Genomic DNA, 22,320 nt, shown 5'->3' with positions numbered 1-22,320 from the left:
CGGAATGGGGAATCGATTCTTGATGGTATTCTTGTTCAGCGCCCTGTAATCAATACACATGCGCCAAGAACCATCCTTCTTTTGCACTAAGAGTACAGGTGAGCAAAAGGGTGATAAGCTAGGCTGTATCAATCCTTTATTCAACAGCTCCTGTACGGTTGTACCTGACTCATAATTTCTTCTTGTTGGGCTGCACTAACACGGTACGGCGGTCTATTTGGTGGAGTACTACCAGGAATTAGATCAATGGCATGATCTTCTGGCCTTTCCGGAGGAAGTTCCCCTGGCAATGACTCGGAAAAACAATCTTGGAACCCACATAAGAAATCAGTCCTGTCCATATCTAACATAGACAAATTAGACTTAGACTCATCATCTTTTGCATCCTTTACATAAATCAAGTATGCGGAAAGATGCTTTTTCATTACTGATGAAATTGCCGAAGCTGATACAATAGGAACAGATTCCCCTTTTAACTTTACATCCAAAACATGTTCTTTCCCTCTATGAGTCAAAGTGATTTTCCTATTGTATGTATCCACCACCGCATGTACTCTGTGGCACCATGGCATTCCCAACAAAACATCACATCCATCAGGTGGCATGATGAAAAACTCTTTGCTGTCCACATAACCCTGCAATTGAAGCCTGAGCTTCCCAAGAACAGGAGTGACGGGTTCTGCATACCCAAGACAAGCCATGTTAGCCTCATATAAAGGCCCCATCTCCTCTGCACGAATCCCCACTCGGCCAGCCAAATCCGGTGAAATAAAATTGACTCTAGCACCTGTGTCAAAGAATATCAAGGCATTTTGATCTCTCACTTTGCCCCATGCCCTGCACAACTCAGTCTCTTCACCACCTGGCTGTTCCCCAACAAGATCAGGAACTAACCCTGCAGAAGGTTTTGGTTTCTTTGATTTGGGCTCTCCTTTGGTGTTAGAGTCCTTTTGGGACTTTCTCTTGGGACAATTAAAAGACATATGTCCCTCTTCTGTCTAGTAAAAACATTTCCGAGCATCCATCAAAGCCTGTCTCTCCTCAGGAGTTCTCTTGGGCATTCGCAACTTCTTATACCGCTTCTCTGTAGACCCTTTAGCATCACGCGAAGCATGCCTTGACTTTTCAGATTTCTTGCTTGAGTTCTTACTGCCTTTAAATCCAGATGAGACTCCAGTGAGTAACACATTAGCTGTCATAGCATTCTCAATCATCTGTGACATATTTGTTACTCGAGTCTTTATACAATAGTCACGCACTTCTTTGGGCAGCCCACAACAATACTTGTCCACCTGCTTAGACAAAGGCACTGCACGATAAGAAGTAACTGGGAGTAAAGGTTCCCAAAACTTCCTATTATAATCTTCAAGATTTTCACACTTTGATGCATCCAACTTCTGCCATGCTGTCATTACATCCACCTCAAAAGTAGATGTGAGCCATACGGAAGAGAACACCTGTTTAAATTGTACCCAAGTACATGGTGCTATGCCCTGCAAAAGAAGAGTAGACCACCACTGCAATGCATTGCCTTTGAGAAAAGTCGTAGCTTTTCTCACCTTAGAGGACTCCGTGTAATTACCACCAGAAAAAGCAGCATCAAACTGCTGTAAAAAGGTAAGTGCTTTTAACTTATCTTTGGCCCCACTGAATGTATCAAATTTCACAGCAGCTCCCCCTTCCTTATAATCCTTCGCCTTACCCATAGGCGTTAGATTATCGTAAGGAAGTGACTTCACAAGATTGCTACCCCCAACATTCATGCCCATCATAGGGTCAACATTACCAATTCCCACACCTGGCATGCCATACATTCTAGCCATGTTTCCAAACATACCATTATGCATACCGGGCTGCATGCCCCCATACATATTTCCTTGCATTCCAGGTTGCATGCCCCCAAACATGTTTCCTTGCATTCCGGACTGCATACCACCATACATATTCCCTTGCATACCAGGCTGAAAATTAGCTCCAAAAGTCCCTGGCATACCCATGCCTCCCTGAGGATAACCCCCAGTCATGGATTGGAACACAGAGCCACCACCAAAATAACCTGGATGCATAGACTGCTGAGGAATAGATGGCTCTCCGAAGAATGAACTCTGTGAGTTAGCACCAAAAGCATGTTGCATGTTCGGAAACTGTCCAAAAGATGGATCTTGTGGGAAGGCACCACTATGACCCTGAGGTAGGTTCTTAGAACGCACCTTCTTCTTCTTCTTTTCGGGCTCAGAACGGGATCTCATAAATTCAGCAAACTTCTCACTTTGTGTGAGCTCCATAAACACATCCATTACACTGGCCAAACGATTTTTAAACTGGGCATCATCTTCCTCTTTACTAGGCATATCTTCTGGCTGTGTTACATCCTCATATTGTTCATCATCTGGAGCGTGTTCTCTTGCAAGAATATCCTCATATTCATTTCTCTCAGGAGAGGTCTCTTGCTCTTCCTCTTCATTATAAAAATATTCGTCTTCTGTGTCTGACATGTTGCTGAATTTTTCAGCAATGACTTTCCTCGAGTCAACCACGAGCTCACCCCCTTAAGAAAGTTGATGATGGGTCCCGGCAACGGAACCTTGAAACCGGCCTCTAGTAGAAACCAAAGTGCGGTAGACTAGCAGTCACCCTTCCACTTGTAGTCCAAATAAATAACAAAAGTAATTGGAGCTAGAATGCCCCAAAACTGAAATGAAATCGACACCTGTTGGCCCCAAAGCTTGGCGCCCCTCTCGGTATTTCTTTATTCAAATTCAATGAGATGTAAAACTGAGTACAACAAAACTAGCCAGGAAAATAAACCTGTATGTCCAATCTGGTTGCCCTCAAGACCATTTAGCACAGAGGATTCACACACAGATCTGTGTCCCACAAAAGCAACACTCTGTGCTTCCCTCTGATCAACCAAGACAATTCAGCAGGGCAGCCTTGATCACACATCTCTCATATTCCATGAACATGGTTTCACAACTCAGTACAAACATACATCCATTGTCCAATCTCTGTTTCCACCCTTCAAACTGCCATACCCCTCCTCTCACAAGGGGCCAGATTACATAACTCTGCAGCAGACATAAGCTAGTGGAAAGAAAGAAAGATGGACAAGTTTAGAGCTTACCAAATCAATGCGTGGTTCTGCACCCGTGGGACTGATCGTACCAGTCTGTACTTGACAAAGACTGTCTGTACTTTCCTCCCTGCAACCACCTGACTGATATACCAACTATGCTCTGATAAAACACCGCCTGTTACTGGAGATGCACCATCTGCAGTCTGTTCAAGGAAGCCGGCTGTACCTGTCCGTACAGGTCAGTAAAACCCTACTGTACCTGTCCGTACAGTCTCTGCGCCTGCAACTTTTGCCACCTGTACCTAGCCGTCGCCAAAACCTGCAGCACGGCCTGTACCTACTTTCAGTCCCTGTCACAGCGCCGCCTGAACCTGCTGCAGCCGTACACTGTACTTGCAGCAGCCGACTGTACGGGCAGCCTCCACGTGGACTGTACGGCCTGTCTGTACGGGCACTTCTGTACGCAGCCAAACACCAGCAACAACCAGTCGACAACGTGTTCCTTGTTCTCCACGCATGCAGCTTGCACGCTTCCCCAAAAGCAAGAGAGAGAGAGAGAGAGAGAGAGAGAGAGAGAGAGAGAGAGAAACGTGTAACTCCAAAAGTGGAGTGTCCTCTAGTTCACCTTTGGGTGGACATTGAGGGGGTGTTGAATATCAATGCTCCACCCTCATATTCTATTATCTAGGCACCGGCTAGCTCTTGTTTGTACAGCCTCCATTATGAGGAGTAGCCATGTATGAGCAGCCGGGTGCCCCTGTACTCACATGGGAAGGTGGCCTATCACAGACTAGATGGTTTAGAGATGGCTTGGAGTAGATTTGGCACATTGCCAAATAGGCTACATGCTACACTGGACCGTTATCACCGTTATGTGATAACGGTCCACATATGGAGTAGGTAGACTTTGCAGTTGGACACCCTGTTGTGACATTGCGGGGCCCGAGATGAGCCTGGATGGTCGTGGGAGGTGGGGCCGAGTCTACAACGTGGACAGTGGCACCGACCCGTAGACCTATGCAGTCATCCCACATATATAGGTCTATATAGATACATGGCCAGCCCCTTCTCCACACAGTTCATTAGTAATCATTGTGAGTTTACTCCCTAGCTTCTACTAGCATACAACCTCCATCTTAACAGTTCCAGATCAGCCATTGAAGCTCCCTTCACAGGAGCACGTGGGTGTGGGGATTTGCCATGTATTGTATCACTTCACTAATACAATATTCTTCTCTATCAATGCTATTATGCAATTTTAGTTTTAAAGTATTGTGCTTTGAAAGATCCTAGCTCTTGTGAGTGTTCTCATGTATACACTGCACATTGTATTCTCTTACACATAGCCTTGACAATGATGAGATATAACATGAGGACAAAGGGGCATCCATGTTGTACAGTGCGAGAGATCTAGAAGCGATCACCTCTACCACCATACGCAAGCACACTACTGTGAGCATGCCAATACAAGCATGAGACACCTCTGATCTAGTCATGAGAGAATCCCATACATCTAAAAGTTCCTTCAAGGAAATCCCAATCAACCCTATGATATGCCATCTCAAAGTCTGGCAATAAGATGGCCAGGGGCTGGTTGCTTTCCTTAGCCCATTCAACTGCCTCCCAAAAGGAAAAGATATTATCAATGATGCTCCTTCCTTGAAGGAACCCATTCTGAGTAAAAGCTTTACATCGGAGTAGAAATGCTTAGGAACAAGCACATGAGGAGTAGAGCCATGGTATCTTGGATCTCTAATAGAAAACCCCACTGGGCAATGGTCAAATTTGGAAGCGCTAGATGTTATGAGTGTATGTCCTCCCCTATCAAGAACCCAATCATCAACATGGAAGCGGTCTAAGCATGCATAGATGAACCCTGCATCCCTCCTCCTATTAGACCAAGAAAAGAGGAGAGAGGATGGCCTCGTTTGAATATGATCCTCAAGCCAACAATCTCTGCCATTTATAGAGGGAATAAACCTCACCCTAGAGACCCTCTCAAGTGGGTGCACCATACCTACTTGTCCTCCTCTTTTGTCTTCAGGTTGCTCAACCATATTAACGTCACGCTCAATGATCCAATGATCAGCATGCGGAAGAAAATCAGTAAGAGCCTCGAAAAGGTGGTGGAGATTGGATGCTCAGTGCACGTTTCATCTTTACTGAGGCAGAGTCTAGGGCACCCTCCTCTCCACTTATAGTTACCATTATCAGGGCCTGGACTAGCATGAGACCTTTTTTGAGAGAGAGGCTTCCTAGATCAGAGGATGTTGCTAATAGACAACACATTATGTGGAATGACTTCATTAGAGATGAGGTTGGACGTCCTGTGGGTGCATCTAGATATATGCAGTGGCCTACTTGGGCGAGATGTGCATGGATCATTATTGCTTGGAAAACTTTTAAAAGTCTCCCTATGGATTGGAGACTTGCATCTACCCGGCACCTCAGAGGGATGGATCGATCAAATTGATGCAACTGTATCTCATGAGTGGATTACTAGCACCTTTCACGATCAGGGTGGTTGGGACTTTTGTCCAGGACAGGCATTACAAGTGTTAGCCTTGCTGGATCAGGATGAGAAGGAAGATCATGTTTATTATTCTATCCAGCCATGATGGAGATTGTTGAAATATGACACACAAGATATTTTTCCTAGTGCTACCCTTCATCCAGTGAGACTGGCATGTTGACCCTCCGCCTGATATTGTAACCCATGGGTCTTGGTGCTTATGGTTGTATGGTGGATTTCCTATCAGATATCTTCACTGGGGTCCTGGTGAGTGGGAGTGGATTGATGCAACCAATCCAATGAAGAGTCGGCCTTTTTCCAGCTACATTGTCTGTAATGCCAGGCTCCTACTTGGACAGATTTAGAGGACTCCTACTTGGACAGATTTAGAGGACTCCTACACCGAGTTGGAGAGCTATGATGTCACCCCATTGATTCAGAAGAGATTTTGGCATAGACTTTAGCACTCATACAGGAGGAGCCAGATCTCCCACTGCTTTTGGTTATTCTTACATGGTGGCCTTCCCATTAATTAGTGGAGGGCTATTTTTGGAGAAGACCCTGCCTGCCCTCGATTCTCGGTAGCTTTTGAGCTGCTTAGAGGATTTGGGGCTCTATAGCTCAGCTTATGTGCAGATTGAGGAGAGAGACCATTTATGTTACTTGGGGTGCTATTGCTTGGCTCACTGAGTTTGGTCCACATTTTTTTGAGGGCAAGGATATCGGCACCACCATAATGTATGCGTGAGGTGTGGCCCAATGTTGCATGCTACTGGATATTCCTCATACACAGTATAGACTACCTCTATAGATGAGTGATACTACTTGGGAGCTGAGGAGCTAATTGCGAGTATCATAGCTTGGCAGATTTGGAGAACCAAATGCAGAGAGGGTATTGAGGGGACTCAAATATACGACACTCATTGCATTTATACTATATGGGGATATATTATTCACTTTCTTATGGCCACATGGGCTCGTATACAGGGTCCATCCAGATCTGCACATGCAAAGTGCACTGTTTTCATGAGGGAGTGGGATCAAGGGATCTTTTTCTCAACGACCCCCACAAGACTCTCTTGGCACCTTTGTGCCCCATATTGGTTGAGATCACCCTACATTTTGGGATGAGGTCTTGTTTTGTTCCGGCTTCGAGCCATGATTTTGTATGGTCTATTCATACTTAATATAGTCTTCTTTTTGCAAAAAAAAGGGGGATAAAAAAGAAGGTATCTCAATTATGATTCGCCAGTGATTTTTTGATCCATTGCATGACAGAGATATGCAGTTTTGGGTATATTGTGGCCAATGGTCATGGCCGGAACCATTGCAGCTGTCTATTTTCTTGTTTCAAAATCTGAAATCATAAATACAAAACTAAGTATGTATTATTCTCTCATCTAGCATGTGTTACTTTGAATCATACTAAGAGATATACTTTGGCATAAGATTGAAAGTTAGGGTCTTTACAGACACCCATGTAAAGGAGAGATCTCACCGGCCTGTTCCTCATGGGTAGTGGATCTTCCCCTAACACCCACCCATTACATTAGATGGGCAGGGGATTCGTCTGTAAAGACCCAAGTTAACAGCCACAGATGCATGACTTTGCCACTCTTTTTTCCCCCTTTTGGGTATGAAGAGACAGGATATGCCCAAGCTGCATTGATGACTATACTTGTGAGTATTATTGGACCATTCTTGGTTCGGTTACTTGTTGCTTTGGAAGATTGGAAGCCCGCCATTGCAGAGCGAGTGGTTATTGTAAAACTTTTTTTCTTGCGAGCATTGAATCTTTCTACATTCATATATCGGTATGTGTGTTCATTAACATGGTTATTTGAGATGTTGGAACTAATAGTGTTCTTTTGATAATAGGCATCGGCGGAACTTTTAATGAAGAAAGCATGCATGCTTTGGGGATGTGTTTCAGCCTGTAGAAGTGCCTTTGACCTTTCGTCCAATGTGGAGACCTTCAACACTTGGGGCTATTCCACATACACAAGAGAATGTACATGATCTGATTGAGTGTTCTCAATAGATAAATTCGCCAAGCTGTCAAGCTCCCAATAATCTCTCAACCTGACTGCCCTATATAGGCTCCATATAACTAGCCCTCCAAATCTGCTACAGCTCCCAACAAACGACTCACAACCCAGGTCTACTGTCAAGTGTTGTGCTCTAAATAGATGATTAGGAATATCTGTCAAGATTGGAGCATAACTGTTCCATGAGTAGCATCAGGGCATAATTTATCAGATTACCCTCAAAGCATGTCAGTGGTAGTGCTTTTCAGGTGATAAAGTATAATCCTGAGACATAAGCAAGTCAATCTTACACCAAACTCTTTGGGCCTCTATGAATCCCCAAACACAGTGCTCAATGGTCTCAGATGGTAAGGTACATGTGAAGTTTGCTGGAGTTCCCCCCTGTGCCAGCTTGTCATCCCCTCTCCCACTGGTTGCCTGTGCATTCTGTGCACCCGAGTCCCCCCCCCCCCCCCCCCCCCCCTCCCCCCCCTGCCTTAAGCCCTCCTGCACCCGCCTACTGCCATCGCCTGAGCCCCAGCCCGCCCCCCGCCTTCTGCCCGAGACTTGCTCCAAGCAGCCCTCATTGGTGAGGCCAGAAAAATCACCAGTATTCATTTTCTTGGGCATGGCTACTCCCCGGTAAAGTTTGACTCTCCCGCAGTTGCTCGAACAAGGTGCTTCAACAGAGCCCCATTGCGATATGGACAACTCATGCGTTTTTCACTCGATGACATCAAATCTTCAACCCCGCATCTGACCCCTGTTGCAGGATGGACTGTCTTCCTCGTCACAGTTTGCTTCCCAGGCCTCTGAAAGGATTATATTCCCCTCTTGCAATTGATTGCCAGCAGTTGATTGGCTGATCGGTTGGACAGGTCTTGGAATCCCCCCAGATTGGCTGCCGCCTCTGTGGTGGCCAGGGCAGATGAGATTCCCTCCATCAGAGTATGCATTGCCTCCCTGGAGGGTCATCATGTTGCCCAGCCTCTTTCGGGAGGGGCCAATCAGCAGCACGTGGAGTATTGAGGTCTTCTTGGGCAATGGTCATTTTCATATACATGGGACACCTTGCTAGAGCATGCCCTTGACGACGTCAGAGCAGAGGTTGCCCCTCAGACCCGCACAGGCAGACCCGACGTCCCACCCCAAGCCTCCCTACTGACAGGCCCAGCACAGAGAGGACACAAGCCACTGACCACGCTCCCCCCCCCACGGGCCCCCCGCGCGGGATTGGGCGGCGGCCGCCTTAGGGCCAGGCTGGTAGGATCCCCAAGGCAGTGGTAGCTGCTGGTAAACCGTTATGAGAGCATTTACCTCAGAACAAGGATCTTGATGGCAAGGCGGCCCCACCCATCCCGTAGAATTTTACATACCATTACTTATGTTTCACTTCTTGTTGAGCTTAATGTGGATTTTAGTAGAAATAAGAATGGGTAAAGTTTTTTTTTTTTCGGTTGATTTTGTCTTCAGTCTTTAAAAGAGAAAGGATCTCTTTTCATGAAGTGGAGTTAATTGCTCCCTCATAATTGGATCCTAAACTCAATAAGGGGCATTTCAAATCTAGATATCTTATATCGGGCTTGAACGTCATGCCAAATCATCCACATGGCTTCTAGTAGTTCCAAAGAGAGCACCAATGGTGATTTCTTCCTACTAATAATGTAGGCATGTTTAAGTTAAGCCTAAGGGCTGTAGTTTTTCTTGATGGCTGGAGGTTCAGGATTCCTTTGTCTAGATGCCTCTCCACAAGATTGTTGATCAGGCGTCCCCCCTTCCCCTCCCCCTGGTCCTGGGTCTAAGGTCACCTCACTGTTGAAATCCCTCCTGCTTGCTCCCCTCTCGTAGGTCTGAAGTCCCCCCGTCTTCACTCCCATCGCCCTCCCATAGCGCCTGATCCCTCCAGAGCGAAGGCAGCCGGATCTGTGCGCCGCCTGATTCTTCAATTCTCCGACCCAGTGGAGATGACAATTGCAGCTTCCCGACTGGCTGCCTTGCCGCTTGAGTCCCCTGGTGGCGCCCACCGTCTCATGGGAGTGGATTACAGCCTCTTCCCATTGATTCAAGTGAGTTCTCGGAGATTGTGGCTCCTCTCTGAGTGTGTGGGATTTTCTACCATTCTCGATCTGCCAGCCCCCACATTGGCACTCCGGTCTCTTTCCCCCTTAGTGTCACCCCCGGGAGCAAGTGGGACTACGAGACAACGTCATCCACTATCCATTCTCAGGCAGTCACTCTCTCCCTCCATGTCGGAGATGGACGACTTTGTGATATAACCACCCATTGTTGGCCCCTAGCATCCATGAAGCTAGGAGGGTCACGGCACCGGAACCGGGATGGAGATATCGCCTCCTCGAGTCTAGAGGATCTGGTCATTATGATTGGTCAGGGAGTTGCCTGAGTCAAGATACGTCCCACCTGCATAGAGGACATGCCGGAGTCAAGATACGTCCCACCTGCATAGAGGTTGGACTGTGCATGGGAGATTATTGGTAGCACTGGAGCCTGCCACATATTGGAAGGCTAGATGCACGGAGGCCATTGAGGGCACTTTGGTTTACGACTCATAGTGCATTTGCAAGATTTGGAGTGATATCATCCACACTCTTATGGCCACTTGGGCTAGAATCCAAGGATCTTCGAAGGGCTCTGAAGAGAAAGCGCTGCCAATTTATGAGAGTGGGATTATGGTATCTTTTTCACTGCCACTCATATGGAAACCTTGTTGGCATCACAAGGCACCTGATTGGTTGAGATTTCCCTCTTGTTTGGTTTGAAATCTCCTTTTGGTTAAGATATCCCCTTGTTTGGTCTGGAATCTCCTTTTGGTTGAGATATCCCCTTTGTTTGGTTTGAAATCTCCCTTTTGTATATTTTTTCATACTTAATACAAGTCTTCTTTCTGGGGGAAAAAAAAAGCTTATTGTGCTTTTGGGTAGTCGAAAAGGCAATGCAGCTGCAACTCCGTGGGATGGCTCCAACGCACACATTGCGCCGGCGGCAGCTGTCCTTCGATGGCCAACCAAGTGTCGAGGGCAAGGTTGCGTTGGGCTAAGTGCCAGGGGAAGAGTGTGATCTTCCTTGGGCGATATGTGTCTAACAGGCCCTTCCAAAAATCTCCAAGGAAGGGGGGAGAGATGACCTGGGAGGACCAGTGAGCTGCCGCTGTGGGGGTACCATCGATCTCGTGAACTGGACCCTCTAACCCATCCCCCCCCTGTGTAGTGGAAAAAGGGGGTGGTCGGGCTTTCCAGGCTGAAAGGTTCCTGCCACTCCCACTCACCTAGGTCCCATTGGACACATGTGCGTTCAGTAGGATGCTCTTATCCCAGCGAGGTGTTTGTCCTTTGTTTCTGGCGGGAGCCTCCTGAAGCTGACCAACTCTCCCAAAGACTGAGCGGACTGAGCGGGTCCTATACTAAGGGGCCCCGGCCCCCCATGCATTGTGAGAGCGAGTGCTGAAGGGGTGGCCACTAAAGAGAGGCTTCCATATCAACGGCTGGTGGAGCCTCTCCTCATCAAAGGTCAGAGGAAACTGGGTGAGGGCTGGCTTGAGGTAACCGCAAGCTCTGATCAAACCGTCTGCCAATTGGTCCTCGACAGAGGAGCTAAGGCCACGGGTGTAGGTGCGGGTATCCAAGAAGATATATCTCACATTGGGGGTCCAGGGTCTACCAAGAGACGGGTGCAGGCCGAAATCCGAGTGCATAGGAAAGACTTCCATGGCTCACCCCTTGGCTAAAAGCCTCGAACAACTAACTTGCCAAGAAGCGCTCTACTTTGAATAGCTGGATCAATGATGTTCAAGCCTCCACAATGTCGAGGGTGGATAATAACCCTTGAGGCCACCTTGGCCTTTGCGGGCCTACCATGTGTCCCTGCTGAAATGAAATTCCGGATCAGCGTCTGCACCTGTCTGGGGCATGCCTGGGAAAACGCCCAAGAGGAAGTAATGTACCACATGGTGGCCATGAGCACCTGGTAGGCCACCACCACGCGACCAGCGGGCACTTCTTCCCAATGCTTCGAAGAAGTGGAAAAAGCTACTGCTTTGGTGAGATATCAATCCCCACCTAACATCCCAAATATCTGGCCGAAAGGACTCAACTAGATGCCAAGCTGGGGTGGGTGAGGATCCACACCAGAAACCTCACGACTTGTGCCAATTGATCTGTACACCTGAGGCCAAACAAAAGTCCTCGATTTCCTTGCGCAAATCTCTGAAGATCCCTCCTCTCCCGAGAGGTAGGTGGCTATATCATCCACAAACTGAGTCTAGAAGCTCTTCGTGAGACCTGATGAGGCGACGAAGACCACATAACCCTTTCCCCTGAGTAGACAAAAAACTGATCATCGCCTCTGCAACAAAGAGGCAGAGGAAGGGGGAGAGTGGACACCCCTGCGAACTGAACTGGTGATAGGAAATTTGTCTCTTTCGTCCCCCAGGATAAGGACTTGGTTGTGGGCAGCAAAATAAAGTGCGGGGACTCCCCAACTCCATCTGGGCCGGGAATCCCATCTGTAACACATGGTGCCTCAAGAAAAGCCCAATCCACTCTGTCTCAGCATTTCTCAAAATCCAGGAGCAGCACTGCCAAATTGTCATGTCCCTCTTGTCCAAGGCGGTGGATTGTGGCAGTCACGTAATAAAAGGTAAAAATGTTATCCAGGATGCTCCTATCTTGGATGAAACCTCTGTGTACCATGAATCAGATCTGGGAGGTGGGGTTGAAGGCGGCAGCTAATGGCCTTGGCAAGGATTTTGTAGGCACTGCCAAGGAGGGTGATAGGGTGCTACTGACACACCTCCAAATGGTCAACAGCGTCCTTGGGAATGAGGTGAATGAGCCTCTTCACTGATAGCCCTTTCGGTGCGTGGCCAGTGATTTGATATCATCGAAAGCGGCCTGAAAAACAACCTCCATGAGGTCCGAGTGATGAAGAAAGAGGGAAACCGGCAGGCTGTCCCACTTGAGAAGCCCTCTATAGAAGTCTCTGTAGAATTCTGTGGCAATGACCCGCACCTATGGGGGATTTGACTCAATAGAACCATCTGAACTCCTCAGCATGCTGACCCCGTTTCGACGGTGGTGATGAGGACCTATAATCTCCAAAAAATCCTGTGTTAACCCATCTCCAAAAAGATTCATAGGCATAATACCTGAACTCCACCCTCCTCTCCTCGATAATCGAGCATCTCTGTGTCGGTTGACTCCAACTCTGCCTCCAGCCACTGGTTGTCTGAGGTCTGCTCTTGCAGTCTCTGGAGAGGCTAGGCTCCTCTCCTGCTCTCGAAACGTGATGAGTCTACACTGGCTGCCCTCTGTATGAGCGAACCGATATCCTTCAAGGAGATGTGCTATTGGAGTCCAAATCCTATATGCTTTCCTGCACTCCCATAAGCAATGCTAGATTGTTTCTGAAGCCCTTGCACATCTCGGGCATGCTGGGCTACCACTGATGACCAAATTCCACTGGCTGGTGGCAGGGCTACCAAGTAGAGAAAGCCAAATAAAGGAGGATATATGTGTCCTCCTGTAAGAATGCCACAATAAGTCCTTTGAATGTCAGGTGTGATACCATAAGCTCCCAATGAGGTCTAAAAGCAGCGAGACTCTAAATGAGTCCCGAGACAAGATGCCTGGCCTTCCTCACAATAGAACTAAAGAAAGGCATGCTTTTCATAGGGTTGGTAGCATCCCTCTGCACCCACTCATCACCAGGGTCCAAATGCAAATACTTGATAGGGCAATAGATTTGGGAGAGGATCGTTCACACTCCACACGATTGTTCCCACTCCTGACAGAACGTCACAGCCTTGGTCTCCGGGGACTAGTCAGAGATGGGAGATCATCAGCAACAGCATTGCTGCATGATAGGACATATGGCGGGTCCATTGCAGCGAGGCCATTGAGGGTGCTCTCACCCGTCCTTGCTGAGTCCAATGGTTCCACATGGACCGACAGCATGCATACCCTCCATGGCCAGTGGGAGAAGCTTCAAGGAGGTTTGGATTGCATGCGTAGACGGCGAGATGTATTTCTGCACACATGGCATGCGCATCCTTTTCTCTCTGATCAGGACGGCGAGACCACTAGGCATTACAGGGTGCCTGTATGGTCCTTCTTCCCCCCCCTGCCCCCCCACAATTGTTTGAGGTAGGCTCCCTCCAACAGAAGCCAGCCATGGAGGGAGCCACCCTCCCCAATTCCTACTTTGCCTCTTTGGAGGGTTCCAGGCATGTACATTTAGCCTATGGCTGTTTGGTTTTTTAACTAATAGAAGGATCTCTTTTCCACACAGAGAGAGAAAAAAAAGGGTGCATGTGGAACGTGATTGGCAGCTGCACTCATCACTGTTCTCTACTGATGACAAGAAGTCCATCACGGCTATCAGCAAGAAGAAGAGTGTAACCTTACGGCTTCTACAAGAAACCCATGGCCTACTCCATTAGAAGGCCTGCAGAGCTCTAACACCATGGTCATTCTCCCAATGGGACCTTCTTGTGGGTACGCAAGTGAAAGAACTAATACGTGTCTGTTGACCATCCTCCACCACTCTTGATTGTGTAGTCAAAGAGGGGAGTGGTTATACCTAGTGAACGTTTGTTGAATTATGAGTGCATGCTTACCTGATATCAATTGCATGTAGAAGAGGTGTTTGTAGCATTTATTTAGTATCATTTTGTAACCCTTTTTGTGCTTAAATTTGTAGTTACACACTCCAGCATTGAATTTTTGAAGTCTTATGTACTCAATCCGAACTTGAATTGATATAAGGTGGAAATCAATTGCAGTCATCTGTGTTCTTGTCATTCCTTGTATGCAGACTGTATGCGATGCTTCAAAGCGGATATCTATCATCACAAAGCTTAAGTAGTGATGCTTGTATAGGAAACTCCAAGTGTCCACAGGATGGATTCTTATGTTGTACTTCTATAAATGATGGAGAATGGGGCACATGCTTGTCACAATCGGTAACATAATAATGCTGCTTCAACTGCTGTGTATATGTAATGATAATATGGAAATAATCATGCCATTGGGTGTGCTTGCATGCACACTGACGCAAGATCAAAAATACATTTTCAAAACTGAAGGGTAATGCATGATATTTGCAGGTGGGATTTTGTGCTTCCAAATGTATGGAAAATGAAGTTGGAAAGCAAATTTTAAAATTGATTATCACATCCACAGTTATCAATTGTATCCTTGATATTGGCCTTGGGATCATTTTTGCGGTACTGTTGAATGTAAGTTTCAGCTATAAGACACTTTTTCTTTGTGAGTTTCAGCTATGATATTGGCCTTGGGATCATTTTTGCGGTACTGTTAAATGTAAGTTTCAGCTATGAGACACCTTTTGTTTTTTTTTCTCTGAATCACCTTAGCATACTGCTACCGTCCTACCTATCTGTCTACCTACGTACCTACCTACCTACCTACATACATACATGCATGCATGACATACATACATATGCGTATATGCACGCACGTGTTCGTGCACATGTGCATGAGTATGTGTAGGGTTCTCTGTATTGTCACACCAATCACATTGTAGATATTATGTACCTGTTTGAGGAAACGCCTTACCTGTTCTGCTTTGTTAAACTCAAACAGAAAGAGCAAGAACTATCAATTCCAGATTTTGCAATTGACACTGTTTATCTGCAAGTTCTTGTTTGGACTGGATCGCATTTTAGCCCTTTGGCTTCAACAGTTGGAGTACTATGCCATTTGCTGACATTTTACTCAAAAAAGGTAAGTTCTGTCAATGTTTGTTTTTTTACTTCATTAATTTTACTAGTTTAATGGGAGGCCTACATGTGTTTATCTTGGCAAAAACAAGCAAGAGCTTGAAATTATCTGCAGCACTCAGTCTCGTCCACGAATATTTTTGAGGACATGGATCTGGATTCTGGACACCACCATATTGATATGCAGAGGTGTGGTCCAACGCTGCATGCTACTGGCTATTCCTCATACACAGTATAGACCACCTCTACAGAGGATTGATATGATGCACAAAGGCTATTGAGGGCATTCAAATATATGACACTCAGTGCATTTGTACTACATTATTGGGAGATATTATTCAGAGTCTTATGGCCACATGGGCTCGTATGATACTGGTACCGTCAAGATCTGTGCAAGCAGAGCACATTGTTTTCATGAGGGAGTGGGATCAAGGGACCTTTTTCTTATCGACCCCCACACGACTTTCTTGGCACCTTTGAGCCCCATATTGGTTGAGATCACCCTACTTTGTAGGATGATGTTTTTTTTTTGGGCTTCCGGCCATGATTTTGTATGGTCTAGTTTCCTTTCTGCAAAAATAAAAATAAAAATCTCTATACCAGTTATTAAAAATAACTCTTTGGTTTGCTCTTAGAAAGAGAATCAGCCTTCCCTGTCAGTGATATGGCCATATGGCAAGCCTACACAAAAACACACTCTTGACTTTATCCAACCAATCCACAATTGGTAACACATATATACACCCACCCAAGGACCTACCATCCTCACAACCAAGTTAGCTACCAAGGCCATCTAGGGTCTCAAGGATAGTAAGGTGAAAGAATCATGAGGGCTTGTAGTTGCAGTTATTCAATCACGGATCTAAGACCCTTGCACCAATCCTAGCCCAAGTTTTCAATGAGTCTCTCTCAGTAGGGCTTCTCCTCTATTGGTCAGAGAACACCATCATACCCGTCTACAAGGGAGGGATCCAACAAATTCACACTATTATAAAATTGTTATCGTTGGCCATCTTATGGTCAAGATTTTTGCATATGTAGTGGATGTTTACTTAGTGAGTAGGAACTCTTACTAAGAATATGCACTACTGCAGTGTTAACCACCTCAGCCCAAAAGGTATTTGCCATTCCTTTCCCTTTTAGCATACTCCACACCATATATACATAACTATGCGATTCTTGTGGTTTGTAACACCGTTTTGTTGCAGAGTATGAGCAACTGTCAAAACTCATGCTCCTTGCAGTAGGCATTGAATTCACATGATGTGTATTATCCTCCAAACCCACACGAGTACGAGTGGAGATTGTACCAAGATATGTATACCTTAGAGTTCAGTATGACAACTACTGCCACTGGCAGATTAGCATGGTGGCGTGTCTCCCTGGCCTGTTTGGGGAGACAGTGCTTCCATGCACATTTTGAGGAACCCCACACTACGTGTTGCCTCTTTGACACCTTAATGCGCCCAACAACTATGTATGGAGAAGCCGTTTGGGGAGGACCAAGATTAGGAGAGGGTGTGTGGAGTGGTATTGAGAGGCTTGAGGGAGAAGATGCTTTGCACACTCACACAGACACACATGCACACATAATCGAATTGATCTCGAAGAACGAGAGAGACCAAAAGCCAAGCTGGAAAGTACTCGATAATGATAACAAATGACTGGAGTACAATATAGCCCTAGCCCTAGGGCTGATGTGGTTAACACACAAGAGTGTGTTCACACGAGAAAAAACCCTTGCCAGCATACGGTAAAAAGTGCCTGTGTGCAGGATTGTTCACACCAGGGACTTCAAGGCTAACAAACCCCCCTGAAGTGAATGGTGTGAACGTGTACATGTCATAGCAGACACTGGGTAAATCCATCTGCCACATGGGCCTATGTAAGCATATTAGTCAAGGTATTCTCTCTTGCATGGAGCCTCTCTTGAATTGCTGAAATGCACCTCAATGTGCTGTATCCGTGCATAAAAAATAGAATCCGCACGACTGCGTATCCATTTTGACTGCCTAATATCAAGAGCAGCCAATAGACAGCGGAGCCAACACATGCCTGAATATTTGTGAATGCTGCTGTACATAGATTCACAACCTCAAGTGGCTACTATCGGAAATAGTTACCACTGGTTGACATCTTAGTGTCAGATCATCATATGCCCAGTGACTATAAGGTGGACAAGCGTAAAGAAGACTGAATGTTTCAGCAAGTCAGCAAGTCGGAAGTTGATGTAGAATCAGCAGGACAGAAGCTGATGTGGCAGCAGCAGGACGAAAGCTAACGTGGCAACAGTAGGTCGGAAACTAACGTGGAATCAGCAAGTTAGTAGGTCGGAGAAATTAAAAGTTTACTTGGAGAGCAGGGTATGGTGTTGAGCTTGAGAGAGAGTGTCGAGATATTGACTAGTACGGATATGGATGACAAGCTAGAATGACATCTCCGCACTCACGCCACTAGCATGGTTAGTGAGATTATGGCTAATTTGCCGCTAGTAGTTTACAGGCTGTATGATAGCCACCACTTGGTTCATTAGAGTTATGGCATAGTTATAGCGCCAGCTCATATAGTTGGGTTCACACTAAGGACCTTGTATGTTTAGTAGTAGAGTACTTTCCCTTATAGTATGCACTCTTATCTTTATGTTATGGTTGTAGATAAGTGAAGAAGAAAGAAGAAAAACCAGTCATCCATCTCTCGTGTGCTTGTCTACTCTTGTGTAATCCAGGACGCAACTATATCACGTGTATGGCCGTTGTGAGCTGATTTCAATGTGGCGGTGTCAGCGTCGAGGTGGCTGACGTGGATGCTTGTGCGGTGAAGAAATCAGTGATGAATCTTTGAGCACAATGTCTTGTATGGGCTAGCCTTGTCTCTCAGCATGTCCTCTCAATACTCCGTCCCTATGTCATCCTTGACCTTTAGCTGCTGCTGCAGCATATCTTTTGTATTCTTCTCTAGGGCTCTTTGCATTTTGTCTACTTTAACCTGCATTTCGCTAGCCCTAGAGTGTGCTTCTACGAAATTTGTCTTGCAATTGTTGATGATTTTTTTGATGTGCAATCTTGTTGGACTTGGATAGGTGTTCTTCGAGATGGGCTATCTTTTGCATGAGCTCAGAAGACATGTTCTCTTTGATCTCTACCTCTGCTTTTAGCTGTTGCATCTGATCGTCAAGCACAATCCTTTCCATGTAGAGGGCCTTAGCCTGGGCTCTCTTTTGCATCTGATCCTCAAGCACAATCCTTTCCATCTGGAGGGCCTTAGCCTGGGCTATCTTTTGCATGAGCTCAGAAGACACTTTCTGTTTTATTTCTACCTTTACTTTTAGCTGTTGCACATGATCTTCAAGCACAATCCTTCCCATGCGGAGGGCCATAGCCTCTTGTGCATACCTCTGCTCTGCACTTTGTGCTTCTTTCAGTGCAGTTTCATACATCTGCACTTTCATTGCATGAGACCGTAAAAGCTATAGTGTATTGTACATTATGCTTTGGCACACCCCTCCTCTAGCCTTAGGCTTGGCACGACTGCATAGTCAATAACATCTCTTGCGTCCGGCAATTGTGTTGTCTGCCTAGCATTTTCAGAAAGCTTAGAAAACTGCCCGGCTAACTGCATTGACACGAATACTGTTGAGGGGGTGGCTTGACATTGTGGTGCTGGTTGTGGGCTAGGCTGTGGGGTTGGTGTGCTTTGTTGTTTATTCTCAGCCTCGGCTCCAATCTCTTGCCCTTTACTGCCTTTACTTTACCTTTCTCATTCCCTTTTTCAACTTCTTTGTGTGCTTCTGTGTCTGTCTCAAGGTCTAACCCTGACTCAACGGTGATGTTCCCTTTCTCACCAGTAGTAAATTCTTTCTTCTTCGGAGGTGGCTTCTCGCTGCTGCTGCTTCCCTCGGGTCCTCTCTTGTCTTTCTTGTCTTTGGTTGGTGTCTTTAGTTGGACACCGGGTCTTGCTGTTAGCAGGGGTGGGAGCTTATCCACGGAGTTCGTAGCTTGATAGATTACTCTCATGTAAAGGAGTTGTGCCGAGGTAGGGTTCTTTTGGGTTCTTTTTTTCCCTAGAAAAGAGACTTCTATCAAGTATGAAAAAGTTTTACAAAAAGGGAAATTTCAAACCAAGCAAGGGGAAATCTCAACCAATTTTGTGCCTTGTGCTGCCAGCAAGGTCCCATTTGAGAGATGGTGAAGAAGATGCAATGATCCCAGAATGCCATGGCCATGTTTTCTCTCTATAGCCCTCAAAGATCGGTGATGTTTCCTTTCTCATAAATAGTAAATTTTCTCTTCTTCGGAGGTGGCTTCATGTTTGCTTCCCTTGGGTCGTCTCTTGTCCTTCTTGACTTTGGTCGACGTGTTTAGTTGGACATCTGTTCCTGCTGCTATTAGCGGGGGTGGGATCTTATCCAGGATGTCACAAATGGGGACCCGGAACAATAGACGAACACTTCAAATATCCGACACAGAGCATGAAAAACACACTAGAAGAACCATAAACAATATAAGAACACCTAACCGAGCCGGAACGGCTGCCCCCCTAGGAACTTCTTGATCGAGATAGAAGCTTTTGCAATAAACCAAAGTGCGGGTGCATACAACACCGGATTTTCCACAAAGCATCAGAAAATCTCTTGCCCGAATATCTATCCAGTGCCAAGATACAAATACAGAACCAAGAGCCATCCGAAAACTGTCTCAAAACGGTCCCATGATTTAACTCACAAACAGTCCATAAATCAGCCCGGAACGGAGCCAAAGAAGCCCTGAACTCCGCGTCAAAACAGCCCCAAAACATATCCTCAATTCAGCCCCTGAAGAGCTCTCAAAAATGTTCCAAAAACAGTCCCAAATCTGCCCATAACAATAGTGAAAAATGTTGCAGCTATCACACATTTGGGCACGGCTACTGTGTAGCTGTACGGCCAGCGTCAGGAAGATGGGGAGATGCTGTACGGCCAGTGCAAGGAAAAAGAGAGAGAGAAAGCTCTAGTCGGCCAGATGAGAGATGAGCGCTTGATAATAAAATCAGCCCCAGTCTGCTTTTTATAAAATCAACTTGCTCTATATTTGACGTGCTTTTCCCTTTTTGCCAAAAATAACTGGACTTGCTCCAAAAATATCAACTTTATGCTTTTCTTGGCTTGATGCCCAAGTTTCAGCCCAAAATATCAACTTTATGCTTTTCCCAAGCTTGTTGGCCAAGTTTCAAGTAGGCACGTCCTTCTGTCCACCTGTCCCATACCCAAAATAATAATATGTCCAGCCCGTCTTTAATGATATTTGAACACACCAACTTATAAACACTTATATTGATGAATAAAATCCCATGCTACTTATGCTCAAAAGCCATCTTTCAAGCGAAACTTTGTCAGTAAATGCTGGAGCTTTGGAAAATCCCCGTTAACACCTTGGCTCCAATTAGTGTGTGAAACACTGGTCAAGACTAGTGAAGAAACCAAATGGTGACACAACCCTCTTGCATTGGCAGACACTCGAGTGCTAATATGAGCTACATAGCACAGTATAACTACATACACGCGTAGCTGATCTATGATTGTATTACATGCCTCCATGAAGTATCTATGTTCAAGGGAAACAACTAGGTTTGATAGGTACCGCCATTTTACCATTCATTCAAAGAAGACCAAGTGTGAAGCCAAGATTTGCGCTCTATTAACTAACATGTCACTGAGCTACATAAACGTACCCGAGATATGTATACATGTCAAGAGTTGGCTTAAACTTGAGCTTATCTGAGCTACATAACATCCTGCTGTCCTTTATGAAAGAATCACGTAACCTCCTCGCACAATGGATGACCCTCAACTAGATGCTAGCAATAATCTCCCAAGAACTGTCTGACCTCTGTGCTGCAGGGACAAAGTGTGAAAGTGGCAAATCCTGAAGACAACATTGTCGAGCAACTCCTTGCCTAACCATAATGGCCATGCTCCTATCAGTCCCCTCGAACCTCAGCTGAGGCCCAGATTGTGTCAACCAAATGATAGAACCAAAAGAAATGATAGCATCCCTCTTAATCCTACCAAAGAGGTGTGCAATTGCAGACCAAACCCTCTGTGCTTCTTTGCATTTCCATAAACAATGGTAAACTGACTCCGAAACTCTTGCACATCTAGGGCATGCTGGGCAAGCACCAGTAACAGACCTCCACTGATTGGTGGACAGACCACCATGAAGGGAAACCCAGATAAAGGAGGAAATTTGTGGCTTCCTATAAGAATGCCACAATCTCCGCCAAAATACCCTTTGAATGTAAATCGAAATGCCCTAAGACTCCCAATGGGGTCTAAGAGTAGGGACACTCTGAATGTGTCCCAAGATAAGATGTCTAGCATTTCGCACCGTATAACTGAAAAAAGGCATGCTTTTCAAAGGGTTACAAGCATCCTCCCACTCACCGGGGTCCCAATGCAAATGTCTGATAGGGCAGCCACCAAACAACCAAAGGCTAACACTCTCTGTGATCATTCTTGGGGGAGGGGGGGGGGTCAACAAAGACGTGCTTCCCTAACCTGCCAACAACTCTGACTGGACGAATCTGGGGCCCTCAATAAGGTCCTGCACATCACATCTCTCCAGTTGCCATCCATCCTGTACAGAAAAGAAGACTGGTATATCATCCTCCCTAGGCAAGGAGATATCCATAACCTGAAGAGGAACACCTGTCCCAGAGAAAACCCCAGACCAAGAATGATGACGACCTTCCAAAAAAGATCTAGTAATCCAGTGGTTGGGAATGGCTGCATCAATCTGTGCAATCCTTCGGCTAGAGCCTCTCAAATGCTGCGTGAAATCCAATCTTTGCACCTCGGTAAGGCTCTAAAACCTCTTCCAAGCCAGCACTGTGGGGCATAGGGTCTCCTAGCCAGCCCAGAGAATATGCATAGCTGCCCCAAGAGGCCTACCATGCACATCTAAGGTCAAATCAT

General features: G+C 46.1%; 1 protein-coding gene across 6 annotated transcripts in view; it reads left to right on the top strand.

Annotated features, from left to right (window-relative positions):
* Positions 1-22,320, top strand: part of LOC147630207 (uncharacterized) — a 159,592-nt gene that overhangs the window by 84,147 nt on the left and 53,125 nt on the right. For 4 of the 6 annotated variants that reach the window (XM_086811841.1, XM_086811839.1, XM_086811838.1 and 1 more), the window contains 5 exons: positions 6,867-6,969; positions 7,231-7,402; positions 14,444-14,591; positions 14,736-14,867; positions 15,235-15,375. In XM_086811841.1, the coding sequence (XP_086667967.1) occupies positions 6,867-6,969; positions 7,231-7,402; positions 14,444-14,591; positions 14,736-14,867; positions 15,235-15,375 (696 nt within the window). Of the gene's footprint in view, positions 1-6,866; positions 6,970-7,230; positions 7,403-14,443; positions 14,592-14,735; positions 14,953-15,234; positions 15,376-15,486; positions 15,561-22,320 lie in introns of those variants that run through there. The other 2 variants (XM_086811842.1, XM_086811843.1) reach the window with 2 other exon arrangements.

The sequence above is a fragment of the Cibotium barometz genome, chromosome 17 (genome assembly GCF_041138505.1).
Source record: "Cibotium barometz isolate CiBa-2024 chromosome 17, ASM4113850v1, whole genome shotgun sequence".
Lineage (NCBI taxonomy): Eukaryota > Viridiplantae > Streptophyta > Polypodiopsida > Cyatheales > Cibotiaceae > Cibotium > Cibotium barometz.
This window is presented reverse-complemented; position numbering and strand designations above follow the sequence as displayed.